Source organism: Brachypodium distachyon, chromosome 1, assembly GCF_000005505.3.
Source record: "Brachypodium distachyon strain Bd21 chromosome 1, Brachypodium_distachyon_v3.0, whole genome shotgun sequence".
NCBI lineage: Eukaryota > Viridiplantae > Streptophyta > Magnoliopsida > Poales > Poaceae > Brachypodium > Brachypodium distachyon.
Genome location: NC_016131.3, coordinates 24,356,610 through 24,371,279, shown reverse-complemented (window position 1 = coordinate 24,371,279; position 14,670 = coordinate 24,356,610). Strand labels below are relative to the sequence as shown.

General features: G+C 40.4%; 1 protein-coding gene across 2 annotated transcripts; it reads left to right on the top strand.

Moving 5' to 3' along the window:
* Window positions 1-2,910: 2,910 nt before the first annotated feature.
* Window positions 2,911-13,391, top strand: LOC100822828 (tyrosine decarboxylase 1). Of its 2 annotated transcripts, XM_010240679.3 has the most exons (13): window positions 2,911-3,068; window positions 3,189-3,336; window positions 5,210-5,282; window positions 5,400-5,630; window positions 7,294-7,457; window positions 8,068-8,208; window positions 9,024-9,083; window positions 9,480-9,644; window positions 9,790-9,846; window positions 10,553-10,617; window positions 12,575-12,698; window positions 12,822-12,959; window positions 13,047-13,391. In XM_010240679.3, coding segments are annotated over exons 1-13 (1,497 nt in total). In that variant the 5' UTR covers window positions 2,911-3,066; the 3' UTR covers window positions 13,176-13,391. The 2 variants fall into 2 exon arrangements, with proteins under 2 accessions (XP_010238981.1, XP_024312677.1); XM_024456909.1 differs by lacking the exon at window positions 9,024-9,083.
* Window positions 13,392-14,670: the final 1,279 nt, after the last annotated feature.

The window sequence follows — 14,670 nt, the reverse complement described above, 5'->3', positions numbered from 1 at the left end:
CCACATGAAAGTTGTGCGCGTCGTCGAGACGAACAACTTTTCTTTTGGCGTCATCTCAATCCGAGGTCGTATGTGGGCCCCACGGGCAAAATACTGAACGGGACAGAGGAGTCCGTGTTGGATTCGGATTCGGTTTAGGGTTGCGAATTTTCCCTTATAAATAGAGGGCATCCTAGCTAGGGTTTTAGCAAGGACGTGAGGGAACTCAAAGCTTTGGATCTAGATCAATTCTTGGAGAGTTCTTGGATGCATGGTTGCATCTTTTGTAATCGATCGACATCGTTGCAATAAAGAGATTCGTTGGCGGTGTCATCTCTGTTTTCTCGGATCTTCGTGAAATCTTCGTGCTAGATCTTTCTAATACTTTGGTGCAGGTTCATCACAAGTTCATAATACTTTGCTGCAGGTTTATCACGAGATCAAGAGAAGATTGCGATTAATTCATCTTTCTTGTTATTCCTCGAAATTGGTTTTAGATTAATCCTCGTAACTTTCTGTCAGCTGTTACTATTTTGATCATATCTTTTGATTGGTAAGTCCGATTGAGCTGATTCTTGTTGGGTTGGTTAGATAATTTTAATACCTTTCTTTTCCATACTCATACGTATTTTTTGGTTCATCCAATCAAAAGTTACGGCTGTTTTACTATCACGGACAGAAAGGTGATTTAGGGTTTGAACTTTCGGGAAAAGTTTTAATTTGCTTCCGCGCAATCATTCACCCCCCCTCTGATCGCCTATCTCGATCTCACAAGGAGCAACTCAGGGTGTGACTCAGGCCTCTCTCAATGCGCCATCTTAGCTGTCTCCTAGCCCTCCATATAGGCAAAAATCACATGTGCCTTCATAATTAAAGAAGAGAGATATTCTTGTTGTTTCTTAAAGCATCTCCAATAGTACATGTCAACTGTTACTAAGGATATGACGTGCCATGTTAGGATTTTTATGATGTGGAGAGGAGAAATGATGAAAAGTAAAGTAATATGGTTACCTGTACAAGAAACTAGTCGATCTCTTGTAAGCGCAAGCAACAACTAAATACTTGTTGGATAGATCACTTGTTACTAAAACCTTACTTTGTGGGTTACATCCTCTCATTTGAATTTCTTGCTATTTCTATCTTAGTACCAATTCTTAGTAACGATCCATTGGAGATATTATTACTACTGATAAGAAATAATATTCTCCCTCCTTCTAGTAATGTCGGGAAACCATTATTAGATACCGCTCTTGGCACAAGATCTTAGGTGGAATATGAGGTCTACAGATAAAATACTAGAACGGTGCTACAATTTACTGAATAAGAAAGTCTAGGAGACCATACTTGATATACCATGGATTGGAGAGAGGTTGTCTCTTAAGTTCTATGATGTTTTAAGAGACAACATCTAAGACACTGGGTACCCATTACACCTTGTACCTGCCGGGTAAAAACCTCATTAGGGTACGAATTTGAGCCAAATATTTAACCATGGGTAGGTAAATGGGAAAAATTTCGTACCCATCGGGCAATGCAGCTGCGGGTCTGGGAATAGATAATCTACAGTCTCTGCTCGACTGATGCACACAGCCGTAGCCAAACAGAAAAGCGAACAAAGTCGACTAAAAAATCAAAACAGTGACTATACCAAACTACCACTAACCCTATGTTACAGGCCGGAGCAAACAAAAAGAAACATAACTCCTAAGAAAACCCTTCACGAAAAAACATCGCAAGTGCACAGACACTACCAGGATTCCAGGGTTCGGTGACGGTGCGAAACCGTTAGAAATAGCCCAAAAACCGATAGAAAAATAATTCGTGTCGGCAAACTGTCACGCAAATACCGTTAGAACTGGAGCGTCGGAGAAAATGAATTTGCGTGACGGTGACCCGTCACAAATAATATTTCTGGCGGATATTTCTGACGGTGGCCGACAAGAAAACATTTTGCCGTCCGGTTTCAACGACTTCGTTTGACGGCTCACCAGTCAGAAATAAACGACAAAAAAATAAATTGTGTCGGTTGACCCGACAAGAATACGGTACTTTCTGACATTCGAACAGCCGACAAAGAAATAAGAATGACGTAACTAATTTTTTCTTCTGGCGCTGCAATAACCGACAGAAAAATGGACCAATTCGTAAAAATGAAATTTCACAATAATAAATAGCTCCAGATCACAACAATTAGATGCATGACATTAACACCACATTGCATTCATCCAAATCAGAACCAACAAAAGTTATACACATCATTTTGTCCATACATCATATTTCAGCTACTAGCTAGGTTCAAACATCAAACTAAGTACAAGATTCATGGGTAGTTAGAAGTCCACACATCCAAAAAGCAATGGTTGCTGCAAATGACCATTGTTAGAACTCAAATCAACAAAAAAAGAAGACAATTTGTGATCTTCTACTCACTGGGCACGGCCAACACTAGTTAGCATCACAATTTATGATTTTTGTGACGGTATTTCTGGTGTCCGACACGAAAATAAATCACCGTCACTAAACTTTGTGATCCTGGTAGTGAGACGATGACGAGTCCAATCAAAGATCGAACTCGGGGTTGCCATCCACAAAGCTAAGCTTTGAGCCACCACCTTCAATAAGATCACAACGCAGTCACACGTCGACATTGCCTGATCTTAGATCAAGTTTTTCCGCGCAGACTTGTGGTGTAAACTGCCTGAAGCATCAGCAACACGCTGTCTGGAATTGATAGGATCAGCTGCAAATCTTCCTCCCACAAAGTTTCCTTCACCAACGGTTCATCCCACCCTCCTTCCTTGATCCGGGTTCATGAGGTCAGAGACAGGGTCAATGACGACATTTCTTCCAGGGGTTGGCTAGCGGGCGTGGTCGCGTCCAGAAAAAAACGCTGCATGCTTCCAGGCCGGTTTGTTTGATTACGTGGCTGCCGCTTCGATACCCACAAAGCACATACTGCACCAGGATCACACGTCCCGACGATGGATAAAACCCCAACGATAGAGAAAAACAAAATCCATTCCCCTCCTGGCCTCCTCCCTGGCTCCCTCCCCCGCCCCCGCCCCTCTACTTCTGCCGTCGGAAAACATGTGAACATCTCATCCCCATACCTCGGCATTCTACTGTCTCCCTCTACTATCTCCCTTCGTCCAGCAGTTCTCTATAATCCCCGCCTGCTTTTTTTTGTGCTGATAATTTTGCCAATTAAGGGACGGTAGCACTACCAGCAATGGCGGCGGCGGTTGGATGCGGCCGATGGACGAGGAGCAGCTGCGGGAGTGCGGCCACCGGATGGTGGATTTCATCGCCGACTACTACAAATCCATTGAGACCTATCCCGTCCTTAGCCAAGTCCAGGTACGACCACGGCTCTCGACACGTTCTGCAGTACAACTTGCTAGTATGCTACTTCTGTTACTCTATCGCCCTTGATATTCAGCAGCTTTGCTTAAACTACAGAATCGACAACTACTACTGAATATAGTATGACTCAGGTTGCACATTGACCAATTTAGTAGGTTTCATCTATGTGGTTTATCGTGCTCTGGTTTATACAAGGTAAGATTAGTTGTCCCGGTATTTTGAGTCAATTGATCAGAGACTCAACAAAGCCACCAATTTGTCTAGTGCCATTACAAAAACCAGGTAATTTATTACTCCCTCGGGTCGGAATTACTTGTCAAAATATTACATGTATCTAGACACTTTTTGCACATAGATACATCCGTATTTGGGCAAATTTGAGACAAGTAATACCCGTCGGAGGGAGTATAAGACACCACAACCACTAAAAAAATAACACGTTTTGAGCTAGAAGAGAGAGAACACATGTGAAGTTTCTATTACGCCCTTCAGTCCTCTCTCATCTCAGCTACTCCCTCAGACCCATATACTAAATCTGTGACAAGTAATATGGGTCAGAGGGAGTATAAATTTTTTTAGCCGTTGCGGTGTCTTCTAGCAAATTACCCAGGTTTTGTAATGGTAATGGGAAAATTTGTGTTTTTGTAGTGTCTCTAAGAAATTGACATAATAAAACAACAGTTTGGCACAACCAATTTATATACAAGCATGTCTAATGGAACTAGATGCACTATATTTTTTATAAAGAAAAATAAGGCAAAACCTTTTCCTAATACTCCATCCAAAAATACAAGGACAAATTTTAAAGTCGAGTGAAGCAAGGAAAATTTTCTCCCAAGAAGGGTGCTGAAATCTATGAATTTTATTCCCAAGAAAATTTCCTACTAGGCCAACCACATTGCAGCATTGAGTAGAGGTGCAATTAAGAATCAATTTGGCAACTAGTAACGAGGACATAGGGACGTGTTATGGGAGTTCAAGGATCAATTAGTTCTTGCATTTCCGGATTTCTCAGATTAGGACTTGTCCTTCTATTTTTTGAAAGAGGGAGTATATTAATAAAGCAGATAGCAAATATGGTACAAGCTAATAACAAATATACTGTAGACAAGTCGAAGTGGAGATCTGACTACTGAGGATCAGAAAGACATGAAACTAATGAATGCAAGGTTCAAGGGACTCTGCATCAGTAAATATACAGAAATGGAATGTTAAAAGTGTCAAATATTGGTGGAGTAGATACAATAATGGCCTGCTTGGATTGTTGTATTTTTAGTGGAAGGACAGGTATTTAGTTCAACTTGGGGGGAGTGGAACTAAATACCAGCCCCTTCGACAAAAAATACAACAATCCCAAGCAGGTCCAAAAGGGTATCCTGAGTGGAGCATAACGTGGAATGGAACTAGTGATTGTGCCGTTGAGGGAGTGCAGATGATGGCTTATATAGGCAGGTTCGGGTACAGATAAGGGGAATGCTTAAGTTTTAATTGCACACGTAGAAATGCATGCATATAGTACAGTAGGTAGTCCTCAGATAATTGGCGTCAAAGTAACTAAGTAAGAAGACATATTTCTTGATCCCTCGACATAGGACACCATGGGAACACTTCATGCCCTTACTAGTTTAATTAATGACATTACTATACTGTTTGCAAGAAGCATATATGGCAATGCATTATTGTAAGGGCCATAAAACTATCATCTCTCTGGTTGTAGAGTGGTCATGATGCCATTAAAGAATTAAGGGAACAAACAGTCAACTTTCCCACCCATTGAGTACAGAATATGGATTATGTTATGGAGTTTGTTGCCATTCCAATCCACATTTATGCTTCCATAGCCACTGATTGGTTGATTTCCTTGCAGCCAGGATATCTAAAGGAACTTCTTCCAGATTCAGCTCCAAACCAACCTGATACTTTGGATGCCCTTTTTGATGGTGATGTTTCTTCCAGTCCACTTTCAAGTGACATGGGAATTTGGATTCATCAAAAGTATTTCATGCGCTAAACTTAAGGAATTTTTCATGTATTAAGCTTAATATTCTGGTGTCCAGATATTCGGGAGAAGATAGTACCGGGAGTAACTCATTGGCAAAGTCCAAATTATTTTGCTTACTATCCTTCAAATAGCAGCACCGCTGGATTCCTGGGGGAGATGCTTAGTGCTGCATTTAACATTGTTGGATTTAGTTGGATAACCTCTCCTGCTGCAACAGAGCTAGAGGTTATAGTCTTAGACTGGGTTGCAAAAATGCTTAAGCTTCCTAGCGAGTTTCTATCAGCTGGTAAGAGTGCAGTCATATATTATTGTTTCTATAGTTCTGTTCTCTTATAATATTTGAGCACCTCCATTAATTGACATGTCTAGATATGATCTGAAGGAGAAGGTTAACAAACACCATCCGTGAAACTTGCCATATTTGGCTGATGGTTATTCATATAATTGATTTGTTTATCATGCATTGCCATTTCTTATTTCTTTCTTCCTGCCATAATATTGAGTATTTAGTCTAGTTTTACAAAGGAATCCTGACCTAATTGTTAAAGATGACACCTCCTCAGAAATGTAGGTTGTTCTTTACTTTTTGCAGTCTCCATTGCAAGACTTTTACTACCTTCAATCATAACATGCTACCAACATCAACAAAAATCATATGATATGAAATAATTTTACAACGGAAGTCCACTATTTTCACATTGTCGATCTATATAGTTTTCCAGAAATTAGTAGTCCAAAATTTCATGTAGTTGACTGCATGCACCCTAGTATGACCTGCATTTTCAAGCCACATCATTGGCTATGCGATAGACATGTAGCCATGTAGGACAACGTGAGCATGTCGGAATGATTGTCCTAGGTAGTACCATTTACATGTTCGTTAATCTTATGACCATGGCTAATACAACCATAGTTTATGACCATGTTCGTTAATTAGCATGTCAAAAGGATGCTCGGACTGTAATCAGCCTCACGGTTCGTTGGATCTAGAGGATGTGCACTGACCCTTGCTGCCCCTGGCAAGTCCTGGACATGCAATTCTCTAGAGATGAGCGAGGCGTGTTATTTCAATCCACCAAATTGGTGGTTGGGAAGGGAACATGGCTCTTTTATGGCTTAACGGCAGAGACGTATTTGAGATAATGCGTGTTGGCCAATAGGCATTAGATCGTGGTTATCGGAAGGGCCTGTGGCCCGCTCGCGTTGGGGAAGTATGGGTGTGTTTGGTTCTTGACTATTTGTGCCCTACCAATTTTTGCCAACTATTGGCTAGCCAAAAAATTGGCTAAGGGTTTGTTAGCCTTTATTGGCAAAATTTGTGAAGAAGTTGGCAAGATTCCTTTGGCAACCAAATGTTGGCTACCAACCAGGTCTGGGTTGCGCTCTGCAAGGTGCAGCTCTCGGAAGGGATGGACACAATCAGGGCCAAGGCCTGCTTCTTGGCGACGGCAGGGGCTGTGGGTCTGTGGTTGCTGCTCCTGGTGCTGCATAGCACTGGTATTTAGAGTTGTAATCATGTCTTGGGCTTGTACATATGTTTTCTTCTATCAATGCTCGAAGACACAAAGCTTTTCTGTTTTCTCCAGAGAAAAAAAAAATCTCAGTCATCTTATGATTTACCTTGAAAATCATGGCTCTAAAAATCGTATGGTCTGGACCACTATTTTATAATTATATGCTACTACCTGATTATGATCCTGCGTAGGATTAGGGTTGAAACAATCCAGTAGGACTGTGGCATCCTAAGATACACACTGTGATATGGACTATCCTTGATTTTTTTTTTGAAGGAGGACTATCCTTGATCTGATAATTGAGACATCTAATTTTTGTATGCCACTTAAGCAGAATAGTGGATATTGCTGTTAGCTCTTGGTGCACAAATTTTCAGACTTAATTTCTGGCGGAAGTCTCTCTTCTGAATTTCTCTATTGCGTCTTTGTTTGCAGCACTTGGTGGAGGAGTAATCCAGGGTACCGCCAGTGAAGCCATTCTTGTTGTACTATTGTCTGCACGAGATAGAACTTTAAGGAAGCACGGGAAGAAATCCCTTGAAAAAATAGTAGTTTATGCATCTGATCAAACACATTCTGCTCTGAAAAAGGCATGCCAGGTATGCAGATAGAATTCAACAAAAATCTCACTAGTTATGTTAAAATGAATGGTCTGATCTCTCTGTAGAATGATTTCGAGTTATCTTTATCTAATAAAAAATCTCACTAGTTATATTTTTTTTTCTCAAAAAAAACTGACTTCTTGTTCTGATCTTCAGACTTGATGCTATTTAAAAAGAATGTCTGTGAAATACTCCATCCTTTCCATATTATAAGGCATATGATTTTTGTCTTAAGTCAAACTTTTGAAAGTTTGATGATAAAAATATCATCTATAATATCAAATAAATGCATTATGAAAATATATTTAATAGTTGATCTATTGGTATTTGTTTGGTACTCCCTCCGATCCATAATGTGTCGCTGATTTAGTACAACTTTAGTACAACTTTGTACTAAACTAGCGACACTTATTATGGATCGGAGGGAATATTATAGATCTTGATATTTTTTTCCTATAAACTAGGTCAAACTATAAAAAGTCCGACTTAGGACAGAAATCATATGCCTTGTAATATGGAAAGGAAGGAGTAGTTACAAAATTTGTATTATATTCTTGTAGTTTCTGTTTATTTTCTGCTTACCTCACTGAAATACTTCTGTTTACAGATTGCTGGAATTTTCCCAGAAAACATCCGAATTGTGAAGGCTGACTGTAGTATGAACTATGCTGTTACACCAGGAGCAGTTAGCGAGGCCATCTCCATAGATTTGTCAGCTGGTTTGATACCATTCTTCATCTGTGCAACGGTAAGCAATGAACTGTACTTCCTTTGTGTGCATTTTCTTTTGCTATAGTTAGGCACTGAGAAACAGGTTCATGCGTTCCAACATTGACATCTCAATATGATCTACTATATTTCTTTTGGTGAACTACATGAGTCAATATACTGAGTTAATGACAACTTAAACCCTGATAGTATATGAAAGTTCAGTTATCCTATCAGTCATGTGAGCTATATTTATTTGGTTTACAGGATTCTGAAATCACAGGAATAGGAAAAGTAGAGCATTAGAATGTCCTGCACACTTCAATCCTTAGGATATTTCCATGGGGTCTCACCTTATGCTAAGACTCCTGAGAAATTAGGTCAATTTGGACATAATACTTAGGAATCTAGCATCTCTACTCATGTCAAACGAATGCTACTAGGAAAAAATCCTAAAGGTTGAAATCCTGTAAAAATGTTCTAAAAATTCTGCAAACCGAATGACCCCTTACTTTTCAATCTTCATCTACTTCAAAAATAAGATGTTATTTATTTTTGAGAAAATTAGCTCGGTACCATTACAAAAGAGGTGTAATTAATTGGAAAGTACCATCTAATATGAGAAATTGAGAATGACCTGGTGCCCCACAGCAGAGGCGGTAGAATAGGTGCAAAATAGAGTTTTTTAATATGGAATAGTTAAGCTTAGCTTTTCCCTTGTACTCCCTCCGTTCCTAAATACTTGTCGCTGTTTTAGTGCAAACTTGTACTAAAACAGCGACAAGTATTTAGAAACGGAGGGAGTAGTTTTTTCATCAATATTTACTTTCTAAAAAAACTTCTTATTTGTTTCAGGTTGGTACAACATCTTCATCGGCAGTGGACCCCTTGCATGAACTAGGACAGATAGCACAGGTGTTTAGGGCTTTAGCCCAGTTTTTGAGTATGATAATCTGGAAATGACCAAGATTAAGTTGAAGCGATCTAATCTGTCTAGATATTTAATATCTTCAATAGTTCAGTTCCTGCCTTTTTCAGAAGTATTTGAAATCCCAAGTTATCTAAATTTATATTTGAGCTAAAAATAGGTTTTGGTGGGTTCTCCCGTAGGAACTGGTACTGTCCTACGTCTGTGATCTTTTTGGAGCATGCCTTTCGGAACTTGGTTCTACAGACCGAGTGTTATTAGTTACCTTGTTTCTGTATATGACTTATGCAATTTATACATATGGAATTTTAAATATCTTGCTGTATCTATGTTTGTTGATGGAATTCTTTTGTTTATTTCTTTGATTTGTTTATTTCTGGTAGGCCCATGACATGTGGTTCCATATTGATGCTGCATATGCTGGAAGTGCTTGTATATGCCCAGAGTACCGAAAATACCTCAATGGAGTGGAAGAAGCTGATTCATTTAATATGAATGCACATAAATGGTTCCTCACAAATTTCGACTGTTCCTTGCTTTGGGTTAAAGTAAGCCATGTTACATGCCCCGATCTGCATAAAATATTTTACTCATCTTAACTTTCTTTCTTTCTTTTGTTTGCGTCCAAGTATCTTACTTCGTTATTGTGTCAGTATTGCCAATGCAGAAACTAACATCACACATTACAAACAGGATAGGAATTATCTCATACAAGCATTGTCTACAAATCCAGAGTTTCTTAAGAATAAGGTTAAGACTTTCATTCCCTCTCTATGCTTTTCTTCTCGATATTTTCATCATTGCTGATGAATGATGATATTCTATTTGGATTTACTTTTTGAAGAGGTCGTCACTTTTGTCTGAATAGAGAATGTGATTTCTTTCTGATCCTAAGTTCCCAAATCCTAGTGGTAACCAGCTGGTTATCAACTGGACTGGAAATCCATTGGCTTTTGAGAGTTGTTTTTCCTAGCAGGAGTATGCCAGTTTCAGATTTTTCTTTAGTCTGCTTGTTATTGTTTGTTTAGAAATTGTATGTGCCAAAAAATTTAAATATAACAAGAGAAGCGAGTAAAATGTGACTGGTTACTGGCTCCCTCCAGATCCTATGAAACATCTCCCGAGTGGTTGTGAAACTCTGCCTACTACGTTTTTACAAGGACTTGCCGCAATTTTGTACTATAATTACTACGTACAATATTGGTAATAATGCAGTATGTAAATATTTCCTGCAGTTTTAATCAAATTACAGAATGAACTGAAGTGTATATTTCTGAAGTTTTAATCAAGAGAATCAAAGTATTGTGTTGAAGAAGGTCTGCATGCCTGTAATGTAATTTTAATAACAGCAAATTCTGTGTAGAAGCTTGTTAAAGTTTTTTATTTATAAAAAGTCCGTTTCTGTATGTAATTTTGTTTGGCTTGGTGCCAATGTGTAATAAAATTATATTTTCAGGCTTCCCAAGAAAATTCTGTTATTGACTTCAAAGATTGGCAGATTCCACTTGGCCGTCGTTTTAGGTAAATTTCTCTAGCATATATACTCCTAAATTCTTGTCGTTGTTTTAAAACAATTTGAACTACAACAACGACAAGAACTTAGGATCGGAGGGAGTAGTTTAGTACTTGACAATTTGTGTGCTAGACAAGGTATTGAACAACAGGGTTAGCATTTCAATACTCTATCATTTTATCTGTTCTTTATTCAACAGGATTTTCTTAATACTCTCTCCGATCTTAAATTGTTGTCGAAATATTACATGTATCTAGACGCTTTTTAAGAATAGATACATCCATGCTATATATATGATGCTTATGTGATCAGCTAGATGTATTGGTGTATATAGCATTGTGCAACCATACTCGCCCCTTCCTCCTCTGTTTCTCCCCTCCCCTTCCCTCTGCTCGAGACCCCCGTTCCTACCGCCGCCGCTTTCTTGCCTACACTCTGTCAGCTTCGTGGCCAGAGAGGTAGAGTACAGAGGCTTGGCCTCGCCATGGCTGTGTATGTAGTAGATCTAGGTTGTGCCTTAGAGGCCATTGGCTCGATGCCGTCTCAGATCTGCTGGCCGACGGGGAGGAGCGTCCGCCGGAGATCCTTGAGGCAGCACTGGCTTCATCTTCAGCATGCTGGTACCACCGGTGAGCTTGAAGATGACTGGCGGTTGCTTCAAGAGGATCCCAATAATCACTCCCTTTCAGATCCAGGACTAATGACTAGCTTACCTCCTCCCGTCCAGTTCACGCCCATGGAACGCAAGAGCTAGAAGGAGGAAGGTAGGTTGGAACCTAGAACACCCCTCCTCAATCACAACTGCGTGAAGGTTCAAGGTTGAGATTGTGTCGGAAATATTCAAGTAGCTTAACAGGCAACACCTCTAAACCATTAATGTTGTTGAGGACAGCTTACTATGGTTAGAATTCTGGTTTTCTAATGCAGTCACTATGACTAGCTGCATTATTACTACGGTTTGAATTCTGCTAGTTTCTTGTAGGGCTGTTCACAGGTTAGGCTCAACATGATAAACGGTCAAACTAACTCAAACCAAAACGCATGGCTGGTTTTCGCGGGTTGCAGGTCAGGTTTCAAACCGCTGAAACCGTCAGTTGCCTGTTTGGCATATTTGAGCCCTAGACTAGCTTCTTGCGGGTGTGGGCAACGCAAACATGATGCCAGTGCCACAGCAGCCACGGTTGAGCAGAAATACAGAGCTAGCTACCTAGAACATGCATCAATCAATTGCATAGCTGCTCTGCTCAGGGGTTAGAGCTCCAAGCAGAGCTGTGTTTGGTTTTAGCCCAAGCCTATCTCACCCAAAAGTTGGCTAGCCAATATTTTGGCTAAGGTTTTAGTTGCCAAGATTTGGCCAATGTTGGCAACAAAGATGAACTAAAGTATGTCATGAAACATTGGCTTGCCAATATTTTGACAACCATCCAAGCAAGAGTAAAAAAAATATTCATGGCCAAAACATTGGTAGGGTTGACTTTGTTCATCAACCGAACACACCCAAAGCTAGTGATCTTGCTCCGCCGCTCAGGACTCCAATGGAGGTGCTAGAGAACGTTGTCTCATTGACAGAGGGACATCTCACGACGCCATGGCTGACTGCTCGCTTGCTGTTGCCCCCCCGATGACTGTTAGCTGCTGGAACGATGTGCCGAATGGGACCTCTGCCGCCGCAGCCACAATGACTGCTTGCTTTCTGGAACGCCGGACGGGGCTGCCGTCATGCCCATCACCACTGTGAGGATGGCTTGCTTGCTGCCGGTGCTGGCACTGGGCGGGATGATGATGCCGCGACGGCTGTTGTTTGTGTGGTGGCAGTCTAAAGGGCATAAACTGTATAACCCACACCAGCCTGACCTGCTGCTTCTAGGCTGGATCGGGTGTTTAACTGACAAACTGGCCACAACCGGGCGATGAACAGTCTTAGTTTCATGTATTTTACCAAGTGGAGCCTTTCTTTTGTTTCAGATCACTGAAGCTATGGATGGTATTGAGGCTTTATGGCGTGGAAAACCTACAGAGCTATATCAGAAAGCACATCCAGTTGGCTCAACATTTTGAACAACTTGTAATATCTGATCCAAGATTTGAGGTATAGGGAAAAAGAAACCAATGTCTAATTTTAAGACTACTGGCTCTAGTCTAGAAGCACATTATATTTTCTTAAACTGGAAATCTTTATTTTTAGAAAGCTTTTTTTTACTTGTTAATTCAGGTAGTAACTCCGAGGAATTTTTCCCTTGTTTGTTTCTGCCTTGTGCCCCCAACTTGTGAGGTCGACAATGGCCATAAACTTAACTATGACCTAATGGATAGTGCGAACTCAAGTGGCAAGATCTTCATATCACATACGGTGAGTTACTAGCAGATCCTTCGTAGTCTTGATATCTAATCATGAGCATGTATCCACTGATTTTCTTCTTGGTACTTTCTTGAACAGGTTCTTTCTGGCAAGTTTGTGTTGAGATTTGTAGTTGGAGCACCGTTGACAGAGGAGCAACATGTAGATGCCGCTTGGAAGCTTTTGCAAGATGAGGCCACCAAGCTATTAGGAAATGTTGTACAGTAGTTTGAAGACGCAAGTGCTCGTTGATTCAGCTCCACCATTCAGGCCTATTGTCCTGAGAAGCTTTACTGCTGCTCATTCAAATATTTCTGAAAGAAATTCTGGATAATAATAGGTGGTTATCTGCTGGCTAGTAAAAAAATATTCATCCGATATTGGTCCCAAACTGAGCATAATATGGAATTTGAACTGGTGAGCAGTAAATATGGTTACCATCCAGCTAGCAGTCAAACCTAAGGTAACAAATCGAAAATTGGCCAATTTCAGGGAAAAAAAACTTTGTCCTAAGGTAAACATGCATTGACTGCAACAATCGAAAATATCATTGGAGACATAAAAAATAAACACAGTTGATTGCTCAATTATCTCATATGCAACTGTATTAGTTAATATATTTTACATGTTGTATTGATATTCCCTTCGATCCATAGTAAATGCCTCAGATTCTTTATACTATAAATCTGAGACACTTATTATGAATCAGAGGAGGTACAAGAAGGACTACCTAAATCAAAACACTAACTTACAATATTAGTCGACAAAAAAAATACTAACTATTGCCTGATTTTCTCAAAAAAAAAATTGAACTTGGTTAGATAAAAATACATGCCGCCGACCAGCCCTCCTCTCTCTACATTCTCTCTCTCCCGCCTCGGGTCCATCCCGATTTCTATATTTTTTTTAAAAGGATGTTGATATTTTTTGCTACAAGCTAGATCAAATTTTATCGCTCAAGAAAAAAAGCTATTCCGCAGATCAAATTTTTGGTTGTGTTTGTTTGGGCTGGAAGTTTGATGGTCAAGAAAAGCTATACACAATATATTTTAGAATCGAGGGAGTATTTTTGCATTTATCTTTTTTTTCAAGAAGGTCAAGGCCATATATTAAAGCAACCAACCTTTATAGAACCATTTTTAAAGTAAAATAAAATTACACTGAAGTTCTTGTGGGTAAACGTCGTTATCTTCCTCCAGCACTCGTCGGTGGCGAGCCACGAGCGAAGCTCGATGCTGTCTTTGGACCTCCGAACTACGTCAGAACCAAGAAAACGTTAGTAGCAGCCGGGAAGTTGCTGGTCGGAGTCAGAAGATGCCGGCGACAGTAATCTGAGAAACAGACCACCTTCCCGGAAAAGAAGGCGACGAAGAGGGTTGGATGACCATTCCAGATGCGGCCAGACGGATGCGAGAAGACCTAGCCTCACTAACTCCACGATGAGATTGAAGCTGGTTGAGCCTCGTCGATCAGACACGTAGACTACCTGCAAAACACAAACAGAAAACTAGATCCACCTCTCCAATAGAGCAGCGAGTAACCACCCCGTAATCCTTGACGCCACCGGCGAGATCGTCGTTGACGAGGTGGACGAGGAGGACGAGGAGTTGGAAAAACCTTATTCTTGACCCGCGTGGTGCTACCATTACTATCATAGCACCGCGTCCTAACTTTTGAGAATCTGTATAGCACCAAAACCTAGAGAAGGGACGCGTTGCTTGCC

Coding starts and splice junctions, on each gene's coding strand:
- LOC100822828 (XM_010240679.3), top strand. Junction 3,337..5,209: donor CCGTCCTTAGCCAAGTCCAG/GTACGACCACGG, acceptor ATTTCCTTGCAG/CCAGGATATCTAAAGGAACT. Junction 12,960..13,046: donor AGATCTTCATATCACATACG/GTGAGTTACTAG, acceptor TTTCTTGAACAG/GTTCTTTCTGGCAAGTTTGT.